This window comes from Vigna umbellata, chromosome 1, assembly GCF_029865625.1.
Source record: "Vigna umbellata cultivar VRB3 chromosome 1, Vumbellata_1.0, whole genome shotgun sequence".
Lineage (NCBI taxonomy): Eukaryota > Viridiplantae > Streptophyta > Magnoliopsida > Fabales > Fabaceae > Vigna > Vigna umbellata.
In genome coordinates, this window is record NC_142165.1 from 99,830,257 (window position 1) to 99,853,978 (window position 23,722).

Sequence of the window (23,722 nt, forward strand, 5' to 3'; positions counted from 1 at the left end):
AAGTATAACAAACTTGCCTTAAGTTCCAAAACAGTTAATCCAAACACACAACCCCATCCCTGATGATTTGCACATCTGGTGTGATTTAGTTAGTTATGCTATTGAAATCTCATCCCTAAGAACTTTCAATAATTACATCAAGCACTAAGGCGTACCCTAAGACAAGCATTAAGTTCAAACTAAATCATGGAAAGTGTTAAAAATTAAAGCCAAATGTATACAAAACAACATTCAAAAGAAAAATTCACAACAAAGTCTAAAAGAGTCACAAATGCTAAAATTTCCTTGTGTTGCAACACAAGTCCCCCACAATGACGCCAAAAAACTTGTTGGCTCAAAACTAACGACAAATGCACCGATCGTAGCGTAGCAAGTGAAATATATTTTTCTCTCCCAACGGACTTGTACAACACATGGCAAAGCTTCCTTTCATAACTCAATTAGACATCAAAGTGCACAAAAACACAAAAAAAAAACTCTTTTTGATATTTTTATCAAACAATTGATGTACAAGAAATTTAACATAAAGTATTTACAATTGTCAAGAATAGAATTCGTCTATTTCATTTTCATGCATTCACAAACATCTCAATTTCATCCATTAGATGTTCAATTTCAGTTCTGAGTTCAAATCATATTTCACAATACATCAAGAACCACAAATCATGCATGGGTGACCAAACCAAAGCAAGCATTAAGCATAAAATTGAATACTAAAATGAATTGGAAAAACATATATCATTAACATCACAAAATACATAAGAATTTCATATTTTACAACTAATCTCAACAAATAGAAAAAGTCTTCCATGGTGGAGAACTTAGGGTTCTACAAAATTAAAAAGATAGGGAAGAAATTGAAACCAAAGAGAAGATGCACGATCTTTCCCAAGATTCTTGACATTTGCTCCATGCTTCAATCGCTCCCTCTTCGCATCTCCATCTCCAATTCGTGACCCATCTTTTCTTCCTCAACCCAATAGGGGCAAAATCACCATTGATGAAGTTGAAGACCCAAGGAGGAGTGGGAAAGATTCCTAGCACCTGAAACAACCTCCAAGAGCCTCTTCCAATCACTCTAGGTAAAGAATGAAGTGTAACAGGAGAAGAATCCTCAAAACCTCGCAAGAAACCTGCTTAAATGACCCATTTTGACATGTCAGTGTAGCCATCGCTCAGTTATATATCAGTGTAGCCACCGCTTAGTTGTATATCAGTGCCGCTGAGTGTCATTCAGTTTGAAAAAAATAGCGCTTGAGCACCATTTCTGTGTCGCTCAGTGCCACTCCTCTCGGCCTTCTGCCACTCAACTATGTTCCTGTGGCGCTCAGCTACACAACTCCACCGCTCAAAGCCAAACAGTTTTGACAACATTATCAACATTGCTTCAAATTGATCTTTTCTTGTCTTAAAATATGTTCCCTTGAGTTCTTGTGTGTTTTCCTCCACTATAATTGTTTTCTATTCATTTATTTCACACACTCAAACAAAGATATTACAGATAAAAGCAAGCATATACTAAATAAAACACAAAAAAAGATGAAAACACATTAAACTTAAGCATAAAACAAGGTAAAAATTATGAAGGAATTGATTTATTCAACAAAAGATACACACAAAAACACGTAAAATCAACTATTATCAGCTACCAATCCAGTCCTTATTGAACTCATCTATTAGTTCCATCCCAAATACCATGTCAATCTCGGTTGAACACTTTCATATGTTCTTTGCCGATTACCAAGTCGGACCTAATTGAACTCACCTATTAATATCTTGTTGACTACCAAGTCAGTCTTGATTGAACTCATATATTAGTTTCATGTTGGTTACCTTGTTGGTTCTAGTTGAACACTTTTGTATGTTGTTTGTAAGTTACCAAGTCGATATTAGTTAAACATCTTGCAAAGTCACCCACTACTTACCTTGTCCGCCTCAGATAAGCATAATTAAATGAGAACTTTTCCAACAATAACTTTAAAACGTCAAGTCTATGATACTTAAGATTATTATCATGATTCGTTGTGGTTATAATTATATTGGAGCACAATTGTATTCGATTCTATACATGTCAATCGTAGCATTCACAAAAACCTAAAAAAAATTATAAGTTATAAAAGGCAACAAAAAGAGACAATTGTTGGAAAAAGACAATTTTCATTTTATCAGCCCATAATGGACAAGTCAATACATGATTTGGCCTTGCCCTAATCAACAATCTCATTCTTTAACATACTGGTTATTCTGTGCCCACACACAAGTGTACGATTATGAAACTTCAAAAAGGCACGTATAAGGATGGTCAACTCACTCTTTTCCACCAGCTTCATCTCATGCTCCCTTAGAGCTACCTTAGACGCCTTTGCACATATTGAGTTGAGCACTCGTCAACCCACCAAGGTCATTAGCCTTGTTCTTAGAACTACCAGCCTAGGTGTCGAACTCAACCAACAGTTACCGCGCCTCTTAGCATTTGGACTTTCTTCGCAGCACTTTGAGGTCAATGAGTGTCCACCACTGAGCCTTTCAAGTTAGGTACCATGTTGACTGCCCCTCTCTTCTTGACTTCTAACTCTATGTTGTTCCTCAAATTGCGGAACACATCTTTTATCCCTAACTTAACTTTGTGTTAGGCCATGTAACCTGCAAATACTGAAAAAGAAAAAAAAAACACACACACATTCAAATTAGCTAAAAAGTATCCAAGTTACATAAAATTTCAAACTTATTGAGCAGGTCAGTCACCAAAACACTAATAATACTTTTAGTAAGAAGTTTGCGATAGAGCTCGTCTGTCGAACATAATGTCTTTTGGCCATTCCTTACATCTAAAAAGTTTATTGGTATAGTAGAAAGGAAACTTTTGCCTATTATTCTAACATAAAAGTGAGATCGACCAGTATGATTTACTAGAACCGTAAAAAACTCATTCTTAGATTGCTTAAATGACTGAGAGTACACATTAAACGGGCAAGTACCCAACTAGCTAACTAAGGATAACCAACTAATGGGAGACCTTGAACGAGTAAGGTAGAAATGGAGAAAACACTAAGGTGTTAGCGATAGGTTAAAAGCTTTACATATCAATCTAAAGGCTTAGAGGCAACTCTAGTTATTCAAATGAAGTTGGGTTGGTGGAACATTAAAAAATGAAGAAGACTCATGATGAACTCATCGAAAGGTAGTCAGACATAGAGTTGGGTGAAAAAGGCCATATACACATAGGAAAAGTCATTTTTGTACCCTTCTCAACCATGACATACATTCTCTATGACATAAGCCCTCCTAAACGATATCATATCTTTTACCTTCTCATTCTCAAACACATATACACTATTTAGTTACGAGTTCAAGATGGGCGACCACCTAAACTTAGAAAGGTATTTTTATCTAAAGGATCTACTCACTAATAACCTCCTCTCAGAGGTAAGTTGTTCTTAACAACCTCTTTAGAAGAATCTTCCTGATTCTCTCTTGTTACCTCTTAGACGTTTTGTCCTTGATGATGATGCACTGGAGGACGGCAAAGCCCAACTACAATCACTACATGTCCCTTCACCAAAACCCATATTGGAACCACTATGAGACATACCTACTATTAGTTAATGTTAAAGTATTGGAAATTTTCCTTAAAGATACCAACAATAGAGGAGATTCTCAAGAATCAAGGCGCTCAACTAAGACAAATGAGCTCTTTATTTATAAAAAAATGTTGGCAACCTTTCATATTCCAACTCTTTATTTCAACTTTTAGATCTCTTCATATCTAATTGTCAAAGTGCGCAACTCTACCTTCTAAGCATCACTTCATTTCTTATGCAATATGACAACTCTTCATATCTCACATCTAATAAGATCTGACACTTCATCATTAAAACATTTTTGTCTACACACTCTTCGAAGTTCAGTAGCTACTATACTTATAGGAAGAAATCAAGGAAATACAAATTTTCTTTGTATATACAACACCAATACTAACATCATAACAACAACCTAAAGACATATCGAGTCTAAGGGCAAGTATACCATATATGCTTGAGAACATCTCAGCCATATATGCCTAGATGTATTTGATCTTTATGATATGAGATACTAGATGTATTTGATCTTTATGATATGAGCATGCAATATGATGATTATACCGACTGCACATCAACCAACCAAGACCAAACAGAAAACATTAACTAAGTTAATTAATTTTAAATCATGATTAAAGCATGATTAATATAGTTATTAACCAAAAACTAATCAAGATAATCAACTACATGAATTAGACCCGCCTAAGTAAAAATATTCATAAATATGATATAAATAACACAATACACAAGATACATTTATTACATTCATTAATTACTACATTTATTGTTATTTGACACATTTAATTTCAAGCGTTAAAGTGTCTTTTACATACACAATCCCCACTCAACTTGAAAATAATGAATATCCTCAAAAGGACAAGTACCTAAACATCTCATCCTAAAATACGAAGTTGGACTTAGAAGTATTTGAAGTTCAAAACTTTGCATAATATATTTGACTCTATAAGAAAATAAACATTTAAATTCATAATAACTCAAGCATAAGGTATCTGAATTTTTTAGGTGAGAGGGAGGAATTAATGGCTTTATGTTTCCTGCAATGTCTACGTCTATGTTTGCTATCATTTCCATTCCATCTCCATCTTCTTGCTTAATGCAAATTAGACAAGGAACCCTGAACTGGAACCCCAAATTATTTCGGACAAGATCCACATATACAGCTTAATAAAGTTCGCTTCATCTAATGGGTGTCAAACAAGATAGACAGCAATTTGTTTGCTTCCATTGTCAGCTGTTCAGAAACAGTATCAACTCCACAACGACCCAATGCAATTTACAACTTAAGATTAAGATTAGTCCACAACAACCGGAACCTTTGCCTTTCCATTGCACCTGAGATAGGAGGGTGCAAGAGACGAATTGAACCAGATTTACCATTGTCCCAACCCAAAATTTCAATCTAAACCCAGTTCAAACGTTCAATAATGAAACTTCCAAAGGGAAGGTTATGCTTCTCAAGACCATATGAATCATGAAGCTTCTTATTGAGATGGCTATATTAATAACAAAAAAAATAAGGCCTCCATAATGAAGCATTAACCCAAGTCGAAAGAAATCTGATTTTCAACTCTACTTGTATAACCGCCAAAACATAGGACGAAGAAAAGCATAGCAAATATTGGCTATCATACAAAAGTTCTAAGATTCAAAACAGACCATGAAAATAAAGGATAAGACCACACATGTTTCAGTTTTTATCATGCGTTTTCTTAGTTGAAGCAGAAAGTGTTAATTTCTCATTTTTCCCATTTGGTAAACTATCAAAATTCAATGTTCCAACAAGGATCTGGGAAATTTAATCCTCTACACTTGTCCTCCCCCTCTTTCTTCTCCGATTCTCACCCTTCGGCACTTTGCACGACCAAAGAAAAATCATATCACGAAGATAGAATGTACAAACATGCTGATAACTACTACGTATTTCCTGTGCTTACAAAATTCATCAGCTCAACATAATCACTTTGATTTCTTATGAAGGTGGCCGTTCATAAAATAGAACAATGAACTTTTTCGTCCCCACCTCCACCACATTGGAACCACAAGTCGGCGTCGTTTCTTAATCTGTTTCCCTACAAAACATTGATAATAATAATAATAATAATCACCAATTTAGAATTGATGCTTCTCTAAAATACTAAATTCTAAACTCTCCCAGAGCGCACAGTATGTTAGTAGAGCAGAGAATGAGATACTCCTCCCTCCCCACAAATATATCCCATCACTGTTCCCAACTAGTCCAAAGATATAAAAAATAAAACAATATCCAAAACAAATAAGGTTGTCAAATCAATAAATAAACCAAAGGAAGTTCCTTACTTTTTTTTTGGAAACAGTACATCCTCCATTGTGACTCCAAATTCACAAAAATCGGACCCAAGGAAAGCCAAAATTTCATCTGAATTTTGAGGACTTCCAGAACGGTTAGCAGGCCAGCTTTGGAAGGAAAACTATTTTCCAGTTCACATCCAGGACTCTCACCCAGTAATACCTGTTCCAGTAGAATCCAAGTAAGAAATAAAAAATATATCAAGGAGCCATAAGCTCTGATATATTAATCTCACATGTCACGACCATGCAACAGATTGAATACACAATAGAAATAAAAAACGACCAACCAAAGAAATTTTTCATCCTGAAGGGTGCAATAGAATAAATGAAAGAGGAGACACAACCCAAAAGGGATATCAATACATATCATGAGGGGCATGAGAATTCACCTTGATTACTGCAGTTGCGGAAGACGATATAGATCGAAGATTATAGCTGCAGTAAAGAAAATGTAAATCAAATAGAAACAAAATAGCGTCTAATAAAATAAGTATGAAAGGCGTGAATTACATACCCCCCCTCAAGAATAACAAGCAATTTTCCACCCGCGAGGGTATTCAACATATGCGTCATGTGTGCATAGCCAGAGGGAGTAATCTGCATAATTGATGAAAGTTCCATTATATACCTCGTAAAATACTGATTTATTATAGGCAAAATTGGTTACTTTAATTAAAGTATATTGAATGTTTTTAACACTTGACCAAATAGTAAAACCGGTTAAATTTATTTATACAGCGATTTTATGTAATTTTATCCAATTAATCAATTCATAATATTTAAAAAAGGAAGAAGATAAATATTGTGTTGGTAAAATTCTCACATCGCAACATCCTAGGGGATCGCCTCTTGCAGCATCAAATCCAGCAGATACTATGATGAAATCTGGATTAAACTCAGAAGCTGAAAAAGAATGCAGTTCATAATTAATGTTTCAGAGATTATTGTACACTTTAAGAGATACAACCCGGAGGGTGGGAAGAATAGAATATCATATTCTACAATGCCACTTCTTAATATACATGCATGCCACAATCCAATATTATTCTCATTCCTTGGTAATTTTAAAATCCTTGCCAGCTACCAACAAGAATCAATCTTCCACAGCAGCACGCCAGGAAAATTAGATCAATTACCAAAAGCATATTATTATTGACAAAAGGTTCAAACACTGATATCACGCTTACCAAATAGGTTCCAGTACAATAATTATTATGATTATATTACCATTACTGAGATCATAAAAAGGAGGTCAACTAATACTTGATTTCATCCACCATTTCACAAGATATTCTAAAAGGACACTGTTCTGAAATTATTGATCAATCAATCTTCCAAAAATCAAATTAAATAAATTCCAGAAGTCCACAATATATGCTAACCTATAGGAAGGACAACATGCTGAAATGCAAAATTGTAGTCATTGTCACCAACTCCTCCTCGACTCCAAGGAATATTCACACAGTAACCTTCAGCACCCATGCTACCAACCTGAAAAGATGAAAAAAAGACTTAAAATCACTTCTCAAAATTCAAATGCATTTAAAATAGGAGGAATTTTAAAGATGTATAAGCATTTTACACCCAAATGGAAATATGCAGCAACCAACTCACAGAACAACATGGAGGCACACTAAAAATCCACTTGATCAAAAGCACACGGCAATAACATCCATATAATTTCAACATTTAACTTCTAAAGAAAAAGCACATTCACCGGATGATCTTCCAAAATTTTACAAAGGAAATACACTGAACTCGATAAATCCAATTCAAATCTATATATATCTGCAAGAGCAGGACAAAGTCAAAATAGCCAGTCTAGATTCTAATTGTCATCGAGATTAGCCAAGTTATATCACTCAATGCAATACTTATCTTTATCCCTTTTGGTTTACTATTAAAAAACATTTGTCAGATAAATAATAATATTCCCACTACCAGACCAAAAAGCACCTGGCTAAGTTGGCCAGCAGCATCAGTTTTAATTTGAAATTTCGTCTGCAGTCAAGTACCTCTTCAGCAGCTCCAGTACCAGGATAAAACTTTCCATCCTCGTGTCTATGCAATGATATATACAAGACCTACAGATAAGAAAAAACTAGTTAGCACCATTAAAATCATGAAAAAGCTATTGGCTTAGTTTCTTTAAAAGAGCAAGAGTAGCACATAGATAAGTTTCATCCACACAAGAGGTGGGAAAAGAAAACAGCATTTAATATTAAACAGCTCACTGATTTGTTATGTTCAAATATTTCTTGGGTCCCGTTTCCATGATGAACATCCTGTAATAAATTAATAATCATGAAGCTCAATCAACTCTTCATTTAATAACGATTAGGCCCCATTCAAAACGCTTTAGGAAAAACAAATAATTTCACAAAGGCATGAGTGGCAACATTACCCAATCTAAAATTAGCACTTTCCTAGCCCCTGCAGCTTGAGCAGCCAACGCTGCCACAGCAGCATTATTGTGAAGGCAGAACCCCATTGCCTGTCTTACACCAGCATGATGACCAGGAGGCCTAACCTGATTTATAGAAGAACAAAAATACACTTAATAATTAATGTGTATCAACCTTCAATTGCAACTAATGATGATAGTTATCAGAGGTAACTCAATGATTCCCACCAAAGCAAATCCATTTTTGGCACGTCCGGAAACAATTGCAGATGCCAGATCAGCACATAACCCAGCAGCCAACCTAGCAGCAAGTGCTGAATGCTGATTGGCATATGTGTCTGGAGTGAAATAACTGCAATCACATAGAGACATTAACCATAATGAATCCTGTCAACATAGTTAAAAATACATTAAGCATTTTTACACTGAAGAATTGAATGGAATCATAAATTATTTATTATCCAATTAGAAGATCAGGGTCCAAGGATTGCTACACGATAGTGGAGACTTCTGCATAGGGATAGGGATAAAATCACCAAAGAGGACCAACTGGAGTACAGGTTGTATTAAAAGAGAGAAAACCTAACAGTCTTTTAAACATACAATTATCCACTGAAATTTATTAGAGACCACAACGCTGTGGGTCCCACATTTTATTTAATGAGTCTCACTCACGATGTTATGGTTGACAATAAATTTAACCAAGAGTACAGAGAGTACTAGCACTCTAAAATGACATCAACATCAAAGCATAAAATAAAGAAAAAATATGCATTAGAGATAAACAGAAATTAATGTACCTAGAGAGTGATTCAGTTGTAACTTCCACAGACTCGATATGCTCCAAAGAATGAACCTTCAATTCCAATATCGTAATGATAAGATTGGTTAAGGATGCAAGAGTTACTTCTTAGACAAATTGATAAAGGAAAGGGAGGGGAAAGGAGAAAAAAATTAAAAACAAGTTATCCTATTAGCATAATCAGAGAATATAAAAAAGGCAACTATTACAAGTTACTCTATTTTTGAAGTGGAACTTTCTGAAAACTAATACTGGTGATCAATAGAGTCAAATAAAAAATGGGGTGACATAATGGTAAAAGGAGCTTTGGTCCAATTATACACATGTCACGGATGACATATGCCATGTATTATATTTGAAAACAAAGTTTATCCATTAATACACCCTATCAAACAATATTAAGCATATACAATTAAATTATGTCTACTAATTGAACAGCATTTGTTTGTAGCCCTAGTGTATCTTATTAAAGAAGGAAAGCCATAGGAAACAGACTCATGTATGTGCCCATGCACGTATTCATTACAGTTACATAGAAATCCACTACCGTAATAAGTTCTTCTGGTGTGATTTCCCTAGCAGGAATTGCATAACATTTTCCAGGAAATATGCCTGCATGATCAACAATGATATCAAATATAAATAGACATCAGCAGGAGTACTAAACTGTAAATATTGATGGTCAAGAAAAATGGATGATAGCAGCAAATATTTAGAATATATAAATACCAGCTCTAGAAAGACTAGCAGCAATGACTTGAAGACGATCTGGCCTCTCAGGATGTGGAGGTGATTTCTTATCAACCTATGATAACCCAAAAACCACAGTATCATCACACAAACAGGCATATATTACTAAGTAAAAAAACCAAGCTGCAATCATTGCATTCATAAGACACACAATAGTGTTGCCAAAATACAATCCTACTTTGCTGTATTGTACTCTGTAAACCATAGCTTTTAGTATAACAGTTTCCATGATAAAGATATCAGATGATTGTTTAAATATCAGATGTATGAAACCTTCATTCAAGGATGCATAATCAACATTAAGTAAGAAAATTTATTGTCCGATAAGAGTATATTTATCCACAATTTTTTTTCCTCTTGCTTCCCCTACCCTTAATGAGATATGGTTTTGTGTTGATTGTCATAGATATACTGTTAGGCCTTTACTGGTATATAGTAGAAGGAAAACCGGTACACAACCTAACTGCCAAGGCAGTTAGAGTGGGTAGTTAGGAGGTTTGTATATAGGGGCCGAGAGGGGAGGTTGAGGGGGTTAGCGAAGTAAATACTTTTGGTTGTCAGGAACGTGTAACCTGATCGGGAGAGGTTAAGCTCTCTGCATTGTATCTTTGACTGTTTGATGAATAAAGAATCATTGTTTTCAGTACTCTTGTGTGGTGTTTGAGAGAAGAGAAGTGAGTTACATTAGGTTCTTGATTAAAGAACCTAACATTTGGTCCGACCTGCCGGATACAAGGAGGAGAGGAATCAGCCATGGGAAGCCAGACGGAGGAAAGATTGGACAATTTGGAGATGACGGTGGAAGGAATCAAAGAAGAGACAGCGGCGATCAGGCGCGATATACAGCAACTGATAAGAGGGACAGGTGGAGGCCACGCTAATCAAGGGGGTGGCTCGGATGGAAGTAGCAGTTCAGTGAATGAGAACCAAGTAAGGTACGACAACGGGGGAATTCCCCAAAACTGGCGGAAAAGGGTCGAGTTACCTTCGTTTGAAGGAGTGGAACCACATAGCTGGATTAACCGGGCGGAACGATTCTTTGATATTCAAAGGGTGGCAGAGGAAGATAAGGTAGAACTGGCCTACATCAGTATGGAGGGGAGCGCGAGTTACTGGTTCAAATATTGGAGAGAGAAGACCAAGAATCGTTCTTGGACGGGTCTGAAGGCGGGACTGATTAACCGCTTTGGAGGAGGGTTTAGGGGCACCGTATACGAACAATTAGCCACATTAAGGCAAGGAGGCACAGTGGAGGAATACGTTAAGAGCTTTGAGATGCTATTGGGACAGACCCAGGGGTTATCGGAGGAGTTGATATTGGGGTTCTTCCTAGCTGGGTTACAGGAAGAGATAAAAGGGCAAGTGCGAATCCAAGATCCCCAGGGTTTCATGATTGCGGTAAGGGTTGCGAGGGACGTGGAAGACGCACTGAACCGCGCACGGGGTGTAGTCTGGCACGGAGGAAGGGTGAACCCGGTGAGTGTACGAGCGTCTTCAACGATCGTTAGGGGAGACGGGGATCGTAACTCGGCAAGTCGGTCCAGTGGGGCAGAGGGAGGAGGAGCTACCAGACAGGTAGGGTCGTCAATGGCCAGTAACACCAACGCGAGGGGAAATACGATTACCGGAGGCGGAGGAGGAGGAAGAATGGTACGAAACTTACCGTACCCAGAGTACCTGAAAAGGAGGGCAGAAGGGAGATGTTTCCAATGTGGGGGCCCTTTCGCTCCAGGCCATCGGTGCTCAGAGAAAAACCTGAGGGTCTTATTGTTGGCGGAGGACGAGGGGGAAGAATCGGAGGAAGACGCAGGCGAGGAGACAAAACCGATGGAACTCTCGGCATGTTCCGCGGAGGGGTTAACGCCGCCAAAGACGATGAAGTTGACAGGATTAATCCAGGAAAAGCGAGTAGTGATCTTAATTGACAGTGGGGCCAGTCACAACTTCATTAGCCGGAGAGTGGTTGAGGAGTTGGAGCTGCCAGTGATGGATACGCCATCGTATACTGTGAGTTTGGGTGATGGGCATAAGAAAGTGACAAGGGGGAGATGCGAGAAAGTTCGAATAAGTTTGGGCGTCACTACGGTGGAAGAGGAGCTGTATGTGTTTGAATTGGGGGGTGTGGACGTCGTCTTGGGAATTGCCTGGTTGGCTAAACTGGGAGAAGTCGTAATCAATTGGCGGGAGATGTCGATGAGGTTTGGAGTGGGAAACGAGAAGATAACGATCCGGGGAGACCCCGCCTTATCTCGACAGCTGGTGGAACCCAGAGAATTATGGAAGATAATGGATGGTGACTCATGGGCGTTCGTATGGGAGTTAGGTGTAGTGGAGCAGGAAACAGGGGGTGAGGTGGCGCGCGATTTGACAGCAGCACAGGTAGTGGAATTACGAGCTGTCCTGCATGCCCACGGACGCGTGTTCCAGGAGAGAGAAGGGTTGCCTCCTAGTCGTAATTTGGAGCATAAAATAGTATTGAAAGAAGGAACAAATCCTATCAATGTCCGGCCATATAGATATCCATATCTAATGAAAGAGGAGATTGAGAAGCAAGTTGCTGACATGCTGAAAGCGGGCATTATAAGACCCAGTCAGAGCCCGTACTCGAGTCCAGTCATTTTGGTAAAGAAGAAGGACGGGAGCTGGCGGTTTTGCGTGGACTACCGGGCTCTGAACAAAGCCACGGTTCCGGATAAATTTCCGATCCCAGTTATTGAGGAATTGCTGGATGAACTCAAGGGGGCCAGATATTTCTCCAAACTGGATCTGAAGGCCGGCTATCATCAGATAAGGATGGGGGCCGCGGATATCTCGAAGACGGCCTTCCGAACCCACCAAGGCCACTTCGAGTTTCTGGTGATGCCATTTGGGCTAACAAATGCGCTGGCCACCTTCCAAAGTGCGATGAATGATTTAATGGCAGCTTATTTGAGGAAGTGGGTGCTCGTCTTCTTCGACGATATTCTGGTTTACAGCCCCACTTGGGACGAACATCTGACGCATGTGAAGATGGTGTTGCAGCTACTGGAACAGCACGGGTGGGTTGCAAATCCAAAGAAATGTGAGTTTGGAAAGCGACGGGTCCATTATCTGGGTCATCAGATTTCAGAGCAGGGGGTGGAGATGGACCAAGATAAAATTAAAGCAATCGTAGAATGGGGAGCACCGAAGAACTTGAAAGCTTTGAGAGGCTTTTTGGGCTTGACAGGTTACTATAGAAGATTTGTGCAGAGATATGGGGAACTGGCCAGACCATTAACTGAGTTGTTAAAAAAGGGGAAGTATGAGTGGACGGAGAAAGCCGAAACAGCCATGGCAGCCCTGAAGGCCGCTATGACATCTGCACCAGTTTTAGTACTACCTGATTTTACTCAGGAGTTTCACCTCGAGTGCGATGCTTCAGGGGGAGGTGTTGGTGCGGTCTTGATGCAAAACCGGAAGCCCATTGCGTTTTTTAGCCGAGCTTTGTCCACAGGATCTCTGACAAAATCCATTTATGAAAAGGAATTAATGGCTGTGGTGATGGCCATTCAACACTGGAGGCCGTATCTGTTGGGGAGAAAGTTTGTGGTGCATACCGATCAGCGCAGCCTTAAATATCTGTTGGAGCAGCGGATTACAACTTATAGTCAGCAGAATTGGATAGCCAAATTGATGGGCTATGATTTTGACATAGTGTACAAACCGGGGAGTGCAAATAAAGTAGCGGATGCCTTGTCTAGAAAGGGCGAAGGGGAGATGGAGGAGCTGGAGATGAGCACTATATCCCGACCTTATTGGCATGATTTCCAAGACGTTTTGAAGGAAGTAGAGGCGGATGACACACTTAGGAGGATCATCGAAGATGTAAGACGGGATCCGAATACACATGCGGCATATACTTTGGAGAAGGACCGCTTGCATTATAAGGGGAGGTTGGTTTTGTCGGCCAAATCCAGCTGGATTCCTAGATTGTTAGCTGAATTTCATGTGACTAACACTGGGGGACATTCGGGAGTATTTCGAACATATAGGAGAATCGCTCAGTCCTTATATTGGGTGGGAATGAAAAAAACGGTGACCGAATTCGTGGCTGCGTGCGTGATCTGCCAACAACATAAGTATATGGCAGCATCACCCCAAGGGTTATTACAACCGCTGCCCATTCCGCAGGCGATTTGGGAGGAGGTGAGCCTAGATTTTATTGTTAAGCTGCCCAAATCTCAAGGCTTTGACGCTATCTTAGTGGTGGTAGATAGACTGAGTAAGTATGGCCACTTTATCGCGTTGAGACATCCTTATTCAGCACGTACAGTGGCAGAGACGTTCACTCAAGAGGTAGTCCGACTACATGGAATTCCTACATCGATTGTAAGTGATAGGGACCCTCTATTTCTCAGTATATTCTGGAAAGAACTCTTTAAACTGCAGGGTACCCAGCTCAAAATGAGTACAGCGTACCATCCAGAAACGGATGGTCAAACAGAGGTGGTGAATAGGATTCTTGAGGGGTATTTGAGGTGTTTTTGTTCCGAACAACCCAGGGGATGGAAGACGGTTTTACCTTGGGCAGAATACTGGTACAATACCAGTTATCAGGCTGCAGCGAGATGTTCCCCTTTTGAGATTGTGTATGGACGTTCCCCACCAGCGTTGAGTCGATTTATTCCAGGGGAAACAGCAGTTGAAACGGTGGCGCAAGATTTGATTACTCGTGATGAAGCGCTGCGGCAATTGCAGCAACATCTTAAGCAAGCGCAGGAGGCTATGGTACAACAGGCGAATAAAAAGAGGAGGGAAGCGGATATTAAGGTGGGCGACTGGGTTTATTTGCGGATCAGGCCCCACAGGCAGACCTCCATGCCAAGCCGTTTACATCCTAAACTTGCAGCACGTTACTTTGGGCCTTTCCAGGTGTTACAACAGGTGGGCAAGGTTGCTTTTCGTCTACAGTTGCCCGAGACAGCTAGGATTCATCCGATCTTTCACGTGTCTCAGTTAAAGAAGGCGGTGGGGGAGCAGAGAGTGGAAAAGGAATTGCCAAGGGAGCTGCAAGCTGAGGGGCCCATGTTTTGGCCTGTGCGAATTTTAGAAAGGAGGCAACGGCAGTTGGGTGAAGTTGCAGTCTCCCAAGTCCTGATAGAGTGGCAAGAAGGAGGCCCTGAGGGAGCGACCTGGGAAGATGTGGCTACTATTCAGGAACAGTATCCTGAATTCAACCTTGGGGACAAGGTTGTTTTAGGCGAGGGGGGTATTGTTAGGCCTTTACTGGTATATAGTAGAAGGAAAACCGGTACACAACCTAACTGCCAAGGCAGTTAGAGTGGGTAGTTAGGAGGTTTGTATATAGGGGCCGAGAGGGGAGGTTGAGGGGGTTAGCGAAGTAAATACTTTTGGTTGTCAGGAACGTGTAACCTGATCGGGAGAGGTTAAGCTCTCTGCATTGTATCTTTGACTGTTTGATGAATAAAGAATCATTGTTTTCAGTACTCTTGTGTGGTGTTTGAGAGAAGAGAAGTGAGTTACATTAGGTTCTTGATTAAAGAACCTAACATATACCAACCCTTGCCATTCTAAATAGATGATTATGAATAGTGCAGGAATAGACAGAGAACTAAGGTTAGGAAGAGAGATGTGGCATGCCAAATGTGTTCACAAATATCTTATATACAAAATTGATTTTGCAGTCCATCAATTATCAAAAGAAAAACTAGAAACTAAGTGGAGGAATGGCCTTTCCAGACAAAAGTGTACATAATAAAAAATTGGTAACGCACTCATACATAAAACACATTGATAGCAAAAATCCTTGAATCAATGTTTTCTACAAACCTGTTTGGACGAACTTCTCCATTAGCTTCTTTTAGGAGTGAAAAATAAGAGGAAAATTTGAAATTAACTTGTGCACATAAGCTAATTTGAAGAAACTCTCTCATTTAGTTTATCTAAACATTTATTTTTTTAACTTGTGCACAAACTAGTTTTAGCTAACAGAAGTTAATTTCATTTTTTTTCTCTGCGAGAAGGACTTATGGAGAACCTCGTCTAGACAAACCCTAAAGGTATCAAGATATGAGTATCATATACCACTTCAACAGAAATGGAAATAAAACCATTTTTCGAAGCAATTCAGAATGATTAAACTGAAATGGAAGTGCAATCTTGAAACATGTAAAAACTTACTAGAAACAGATCGTATATAAAAAAATTGAAATATGAGAAGCACATTTGAGTATACTTGAAGTTTTTAACTAAATTGGAAAACAGCAGACAGCATTAAGAAGGACACAGATAATAAAGCACACATAATTAAAAACACGTATTAACTGGAACTATGTATTTTCAAAATATTAAAGTAGATAATTGGAAAGAAAAGGCCTTACTTCAACATTTATCATAAGTTTGCATTGTCACAAATACACTTGTCTATAACACTCCTAGAATAGGTGAGCACTGAAAATCCTCTATTCCAGTTTGACATTCAGATAACACAAGACATAGAGCACTGGTGTTTGTTGAAAATAAAAGAATTTGTATGCCTTTTTTATTGGATAGTAAACCAAATTCATACGGTCTTATGAGATTGTAGGTTACAATAAAGCATAGCATCCATTTTGAAATGAGGTAAAAATGGAAAAAAAAGTGTAAGCCGAACCATACTTCTGCATGCAACAACATTCTCTCATCAAAGCCAATCGCTGTAGAACTATTTGCCACTGATTTCTGTGAGCCAACATCTACAAAGATATCGATCAAACATAAATAAATTTGGAGCTTAATATCACATTAGACAGGGAAAATATATGTACAACCACATAAAAATAATGAAATTATAAGAATCAAAATATGGACTTATAAATTAGAATAGCAGACCATCCCTACCTCCCATTAGGTAAACCTATAGAAACAACTCTTCTAGTTTGAAATATCACCCTTATTTTGAGTTTATAATACTGATACCCAGGCCTGTATAAGTTTCTTTTTGCCATAGACATTCCACTCGTACACCAAGCTCCCTAGGACTTTGGGTTTCCTACACACATCTCTATTTTTAAAACCTACAAAGAAAAATAAAAAGATAAAGAATTAAACTAGAAAACTGTTGTGCAGGTTTTGATAAATTACAAGTTTGTTCTTCAATTAATTTCTTCAATAATATTAAAAAAAAAGCCTATATGACTTTAAATTCAATAGTGTCTTATTTTAGTTTTATTTTATGCCTTTCAGTCCTTTTCTTCACATTACCTTAAACAGGTAGGGCTGAGTATAGCTAAGGGCGACAATATGTTTTTATCTATAGTTTCATCCTATATAAAGGTTTTTTCAAATATTTAATTAATTCAGTTTTTTCTTAATAACATATATTTTCTGTGAGCCCTGTTGATTTCATCTGAGGTTCCCATCCTACATCGCCCCTTTCCACTCCACATGCAACAGCTAAATGATTATGAATAATGACAGCAGATGAAGTTTCAAAAGTAATAACAATAAACCCTTGGCTATGACAACCTATAATGAGCGGCCATAAAGAAAACCATTAATTGAAATGAAAAAGAATAGCTCGACCATATTACTTGCCAAACCAACATTATCTATAGTACCAAAACAACATATAGAACAAACAACTATTGGATTCAATTATAATCATCACAGAATTATCAGCCAAGCATGCATATACACCTTTCAGTCCTTTTATATCTCCCTGGACTTCAATCAGATCGTCGTCTTGAGCTAAAGGAGATGCAAAAAACCCATGGCTGAGGATTTTAGATTCCCTGTGCTCCCCACATATCTACATGTAGAAGATAGCACTAAATTATTCACCAAAACAGAGTGATCCGTATTATTGACAGGTTGACTAGTTTATAGTTTATCACCAAACCAAACACATTCCTATACATCAGAAAGAAACTCATAACAAAGGGAATGGCATAAAATACAACAGAAAGGTAAATTGTAAACATACATAGCAACAGTCATTACAATCCATATTAATCATAGTACAGTTTCTGCAGCACCACTTTTTGATTTCAAATTCCACACACTTGTGTAACTGAAACGGCTCCCAATCACTGTCATCCTCGTCATCCTCGTCAAACACGCCCTCATTTTGATACATATCCTGAAATGTCAATTCCTTCTGCAGCCTGGCCCTCTTGGCAGGCTAAACAAACGACAGTCAGTCACAGATAAAACACATGTTCAATGTAAAATACACTGTCCTAAGAAGCAAAAACAAAAACTTCACAAAAATAAGGGTACACAATACAAAAGACACATACAACATCATGGTCAGCAACAGCATCACTGGCATCAGAAAGCGAGTTGTCGAGTGCAGCATGAGCTGGAGAAAACTGTCTGTGAAGACTGTTCTCAGTTTCCCCATTTGTTAAACCATTCGTTTCAAGAGCTCCACCACCCATTGCAAATTATTCGAAAACCTAGCAGCTACCACATTTCCTCACAGTGAGACAGAGTCACCACCAAAAATTACACAACAACAAAGACAATGGTCCTATAACTTGACAGACAAATTAGTAAAAAAATACATTTTTTTTTTATTTCTTACGAAAATGGGGCTATAAATAAGGAAAAAATTTAACAAGAAAATAAAAAGAAAAAAGAAAATAAAAAGAAAAGAGAGAGAAGTACCTTTGCTCTGGAAGCGGTTGGAAGTGACTATGAATTGAAAGAGGGAGAACCCAAAAATAGGGGTTTGTGAAGAGGGTAGAATTGATAACGAGATCCAAATGGGTAAAAAGATTAAAAAAAAAAAGATCAAGAAGAGAAAAAAAAAGAAAAAAAGAATGAAACCGAGGGAAGAAGAGCACATAGAAATAGAGGGCGGTAAGTCTTACCAGTAACGGGTTTGGACTTTGGAGAAGAACCTACTACCTCTGTCCAAGATTCACTCTTTCTTTGACGATTTGGTCGGGGCAAGAAGGTAACAACACTGTTATAAATATATTTGTTGTCTCTGTTTATTTATACTAAAAAACACGTCACATTAGCTTCTGCTAGTTTTAATTTTTATTATTTTGTTTTGTTTTATTCAGTTAAAATTTCATTTTTGGACAATTTTACTATTGGAAAATTTAAATATTTGTTCAGAAAAATTAAATAAATTTAAATTGTATTACTCAAATCAAATATTTAAAAGATAAAATAAAATCACCTCAACCAAGTTATATTTAAATATCTTACCAAATGTAAAATTTCATATTTAAACACAGATAAAATTTCAAGACATCACTTAGATAAATAATAAAAAAGATGTGATAGAATAAAAATGAAGAGGAAAATTATGATAAAGTAAGGTGATGCAAGGAGAGGAGAAAATTTAAGAAGGGATAAAAGAGTGAAAGAAAATAAATAAAAAGGATATTGATTAGTCCCATTAATAATTCAACTACACGGCTTCAAAGACAAAATAAAAATTTTCTGTTATCAATTAAGGTCAACAAAATCAAGAAAGAGGGAATGAGATTAATTCATAACTATCTTGATACCAAGATTGGATTATCGAAACCAAGATGAATATTAGCAAAGAAAAATTATAAACGGGTAGCTTTATGTGATGTGAACAAATATTTTAAATATCTTTTTATTTTTCTAAATTTTTATGAAATTATATTTTATATAGTATTAAATTTTATGAAATTTTCTTTTATAGAATTAGTCAAATCACTGTACTAGCAAATCAAAATTTATTCGAATATGTAACCTATTATATATAAATACTATAATAATCACATTATAGTATTTATATTATCACAAAATCAATAAAAGAAAAACAGTCAACAAACAATAAAATCGTGATAACTATAATATAAATTTTATATATAATTTATTGTCTAATCGAAAACTATATACATCAAAACAACTATCAAACTAAGCATATGTTGGTCCATTTTCTAAGGTCTGCTCCACAAATATTTTATCATCCTCTCCTCACATTCACCAGATGATCATAATCAAGAAAGTAGTACAAAAATATATAATAAAATACAAACAATAAGAATAAACTAGATAAACAAAACAATTCATATATATTATATTAAATCTGCAAACATTAGTTAAAAATAAACTATAATCATTCATTCATCTTATATGTATTATAACCTAAACAAGACTCATTCGAATTAATTATGAATATGAAATTATGATAATCTCTACACTTATTATGGTAATACATAACCAAGCTAACCTACAAAATTAGTCATTTCGGTTATCTAGGTCATGATTAAAGCCTATTAATTAATCCCATTAATAATTCAACGACACGGCTTCAGAGATTTTTTTTTTTTCTGTCATCAATTAAGATCAACAAAATGAGATGAATATTAGCAAAGAAAAATGATAAACGGGTAGCTTTATGTGATGTTAACAAATATTTTAAATATCTCGTTAATTTTTCTAAACTTTTATGAAATTATTTTATATATACTATTAAATTTTATGAACTTTTCTTTTATAGAATTAGTCAAATTATTGAAAAACTGTACTAGCAAATTAAAACTCATTCAAATAAAACAAAAATTAAAGATAACTTTATATATTAAATAATAAATAAAAAATTCATATGATTAAACACTTAGAATTAATAATGAAACATTTTATCGTGGATAAATAAAACTATTATAAAAGATAAAAAATAATTAAGTATAAAGACTAAAAACTATTTAATCTAGTAAAAATGATGATATATATATATATATTATTTTATTTTATTTTTACTGAGATGGAAACGAATAAATAATAGACGTGAAGATAGAATAGATGTGTACATACTCTTCCTTTAATACAATAATTATTTTGTCAGAATACAAACATTTTCAAACAACGAGAACATCAATGCATTTGATTCATACAATAGTTCTTTTCAAATAAAAACCGTTTCAAACAACAGAACATTCTTGATTTTTGTTTTCAGTTCCAAACACCCAAATGGCATATTTATTAATATATAATTAAAAATAAAAATTTTCAAACATTAAAGTAGACATGTCAAAATAATTCAGAACTCGTAATTCGATTCACCATATAATGAATTGAAAAGTTAAAAAAAAAAGTTATTTATTATGGATAAAACAGGTTAAACTCACTCTAAGCCACGAATTTAGTGAATTCCGGATTATGATGTCACATCCCAGTTATCTTTTAAAAAATAGGGTTAAATATGTTTTTGGTGCATTAAGTATCATACGATTTTTGTTTTAATTCCTATTCGAAATTTGCATGGTTTTTAGTTATCATAATTTTGAAACTCTTATTATTAATTCTTAAAATTGGACGGCGTAACTCTTATTATTAGTCCTTAAAATTGAACGGCGTTAACTTTTAGTAGATATGGCTAACGGTCAACCCACGTGTGATGTCACGTTCCCTGACTACTTTTAATTGACGTGACAATAAAGGTGTGATGGTCGGTCGGCCTGGTGGGTGGTCGGTCATTCGGTCTGGTGGGTTCTATTACAATCAACAGAACAATGCAATAGAAGCAGACTATATAAAAGACCGAACGGTGTTGGGCAAAGACCGAACGGTTATAGTGACGAGTGGAGTGCAATATATGAAAGATCGAATGATGTTGGGAAAATACCGAACGATTATGAGCAAAGACCACCATGCCGACCACCAGACCGAGTGGCCAACCGACCATCACGCCTTTACTGCCACGTCAATGAAAAGTAGTCAGATGGCATGACACATGGATTGACCGTTAGCCACGACAAACAAAAGTTAACGTCATCCAATTTTAAGGACTAACAATAAGAGTTTCAAAACTACAAGGACTAAAAACCATCAAAGTTTCGAGTAGGAACTAAAACTAAAATCGTGTAATACTTAAAAACGAAAATCATATTTAACCCTAAAAAATGTATCCTTCAGTCATAAAATAATATGTCAATAAAAGCGGATACCGATACGTGAATAAAAGGTAACACCTACTCGCACATATTTATTACACGTTATTTGAAAAAAAAATATTTTAATTTATGTTTTATTAAATTAAATTTAATTAAAATTAAATTTCAATTTATATTTAATTTATTTTATATTATATTTTGTATATTTTTTTTTATTTTATTTAAATATTATTTTAAAAATATAAAATATATTTTTTAATATAAGCAATGTTGTGATTGAATTTTCATTTTACGGAAAACACTATCAGTATCCAATGTTATCTCTTACTACAATCATGCATATAATTTTTTCATGCATACTAGATGACAGTATCTGCATAATTAATTGATTTATCTTAATGTTAACCTAAAGGCATATGTCAATAATCCATTCAAAAAATACGATGAATTAATGAATCACTACTTCAATTTTTGAGTTTAAAAGCAACTTTTTTTTATATTTTTTATACATATATTTTTATAGTTTAGTTCATTTATTTCATTGATATCCTTGAAATCTTGTAAATTTGGATATTCGTAAAAAATAATAATAATATTTTAATTTATATCTTATTAAATTTAATTTAATTAAAAATAAAATTAATTAATATTTTATTAGGTTAAATTTAATAAAATTAAATTTTAATTTATACTTATTTTAATTTATATCATATTTTATATATACTTTTTGTAATTTTATTTAAATATTATTTTAAAAATATATATTTTTAAAATATTTGTAGTATGTACTCAGGAGTATATATATTTAAAATATTCACATATATTTTTTAAATGAATAGTAGGCGGATTGTGAGTTGAGTTTTTATTTTGTTGATAAAATTACATGTATGCATTATTGATGTCCATTTCGACCGGTTGTTTTTTCTAACTATAATCATATTATTTTTTCATGTATACTAAATGACAATATCCACGTAACTAATTGATTTACCTTAGTATTAATCTAATATTTAAAAAGAAGTTGATAATCCATTCAAAATATATGATGAATTACTACTTTAAATTTTGAGTTTAATAGCATTTTTTATTCTTTATGCACATTTTTTATAGTTGAGTTGATTTATCTCATTGATATCCTTAAAATCTTGCAAATTTCGATATTCCAAAGAGAATAAATTTGTTTCCATGAAAATTTAAATATTAGAAAATAATAAAAAAGCTGTTTTTTTATCTTTATATGAATTAGTGAATAAATCCACTCAATCTACTAAATTATGATTATGATGGATTAAGTAAGATTACAAAATTTAGAATTCAATAAAGTGACTATAGTTGAGTATATTACTTTTACCTTAATTTACGATAAGTCAACATGTAAATAAAGTTAATGATTTTGTATATAAATCAAATGAATAAAAATTTTGTCCACCCAGTTATTCAAAATCACCTCCCCATTTATTTATAGTTTTAAAGTAAATATTCACGTTTTTTATATTAATAGTTTTCGAGTGAGGAATCACATTTTTTATACTTAAGATTACAATTTTATAAAAACATGAAAAAAGGTGGGTGCCATTTTAAAACCTCTAAGTGTAATTATATTCTTAAAATTTAAGAGATAAATATCTAGTTTAAAACATCATGTAACACAATATTAAGAGAAATAATTGTAATTTTTTGAATTAATTTAATCACTAAGATAATAATTGGTTTAATAGCCAATTTAGTCCTCACTTTGGTTGAAAAATCTCAATTTAGTCCCTCGTTATAAAAGTGTTTTGAATTAGTCATGAATGATGATGTGACACAACTTAAAGCTAACGAGGGACCAATCTAACACATCAGCTTTAAGCTGTGTCACATCATCATCCATTAATTTCGTTAACTTATATTTAACGAAAGGGACCAATCTGACCCACTATTTTAAAAGTTAGGACTAATGTAAAACACTTTTATAACGAGGGACTAAATTGAGATTTTTCAACCAAAG

General features: G+C 35.4%; 1 protein-coding gene across 3 annotated transcripts; it reads right to left on the reverse strand.

Annotated features, from left to right (window-relative positions):
• Positions 1-719: 719 nt before the first annotated feature.
• HDA15 (histone deacetylase 15) lies at positions 720-18,706 on the reverse strand. 3 transcript variants are annotated; one of them, XM_088105138.1, is made up of 18 exons: positions 18,515-18,706; positions 18,145-18,310; positions 17,829-18,026; positions 17,543-17,654; positions 16,523-16,599; positions 9,863-9,938; positions 9,681-9,745; positions 9,132-9,187; positions 8,560-8,683; positions 8,332-8,457; positions 8,162-8,212; positions 7,943-8,011; positions 7,310-7,418; positions 6,751-6,830; positions 6,442-6,524; positions 6,317-6,362; positions 5,916-6,087; positions 720-2,652 (listed from the first exon to the last, which is right to left on the reverse strand). In XM_088105138.1, exons 2-18 carry the CDS (start codon positions 18,283-18,285, stop codon positions 2,630-2,632), a joined length of 1,608 nt encoding a protein of 535 aa, XP_087961264.1. In that variant the 5' UTR covers positions 18,286-18,310; positions 18,515-18,706; the 3' UTR covers positions 720-2,629. The 3 variants fall into 3 exon arrangements, with proteins under 3 accessions (XP_087961264.1, XP_047165665.1, XP_087961265.1); XM_047309709.2 differs by lacking the exon at positions 720-2,652 and adding an exon at positions 5,157-5,668 and having other exon boundaries at positions 18,515-18,703; XM_088105139.1 differs by lacking the exons at positions 720-2,652; positions 17,543-17,654; positions 17,829-18,026; positions 18,145-18,310; positions 18,515-18,706 and adding exons at positions 5,157-5,668; positions 16,745-16,885.
• Positions 18,707-23,722: the final 5,016 nt, after the last annotated feature.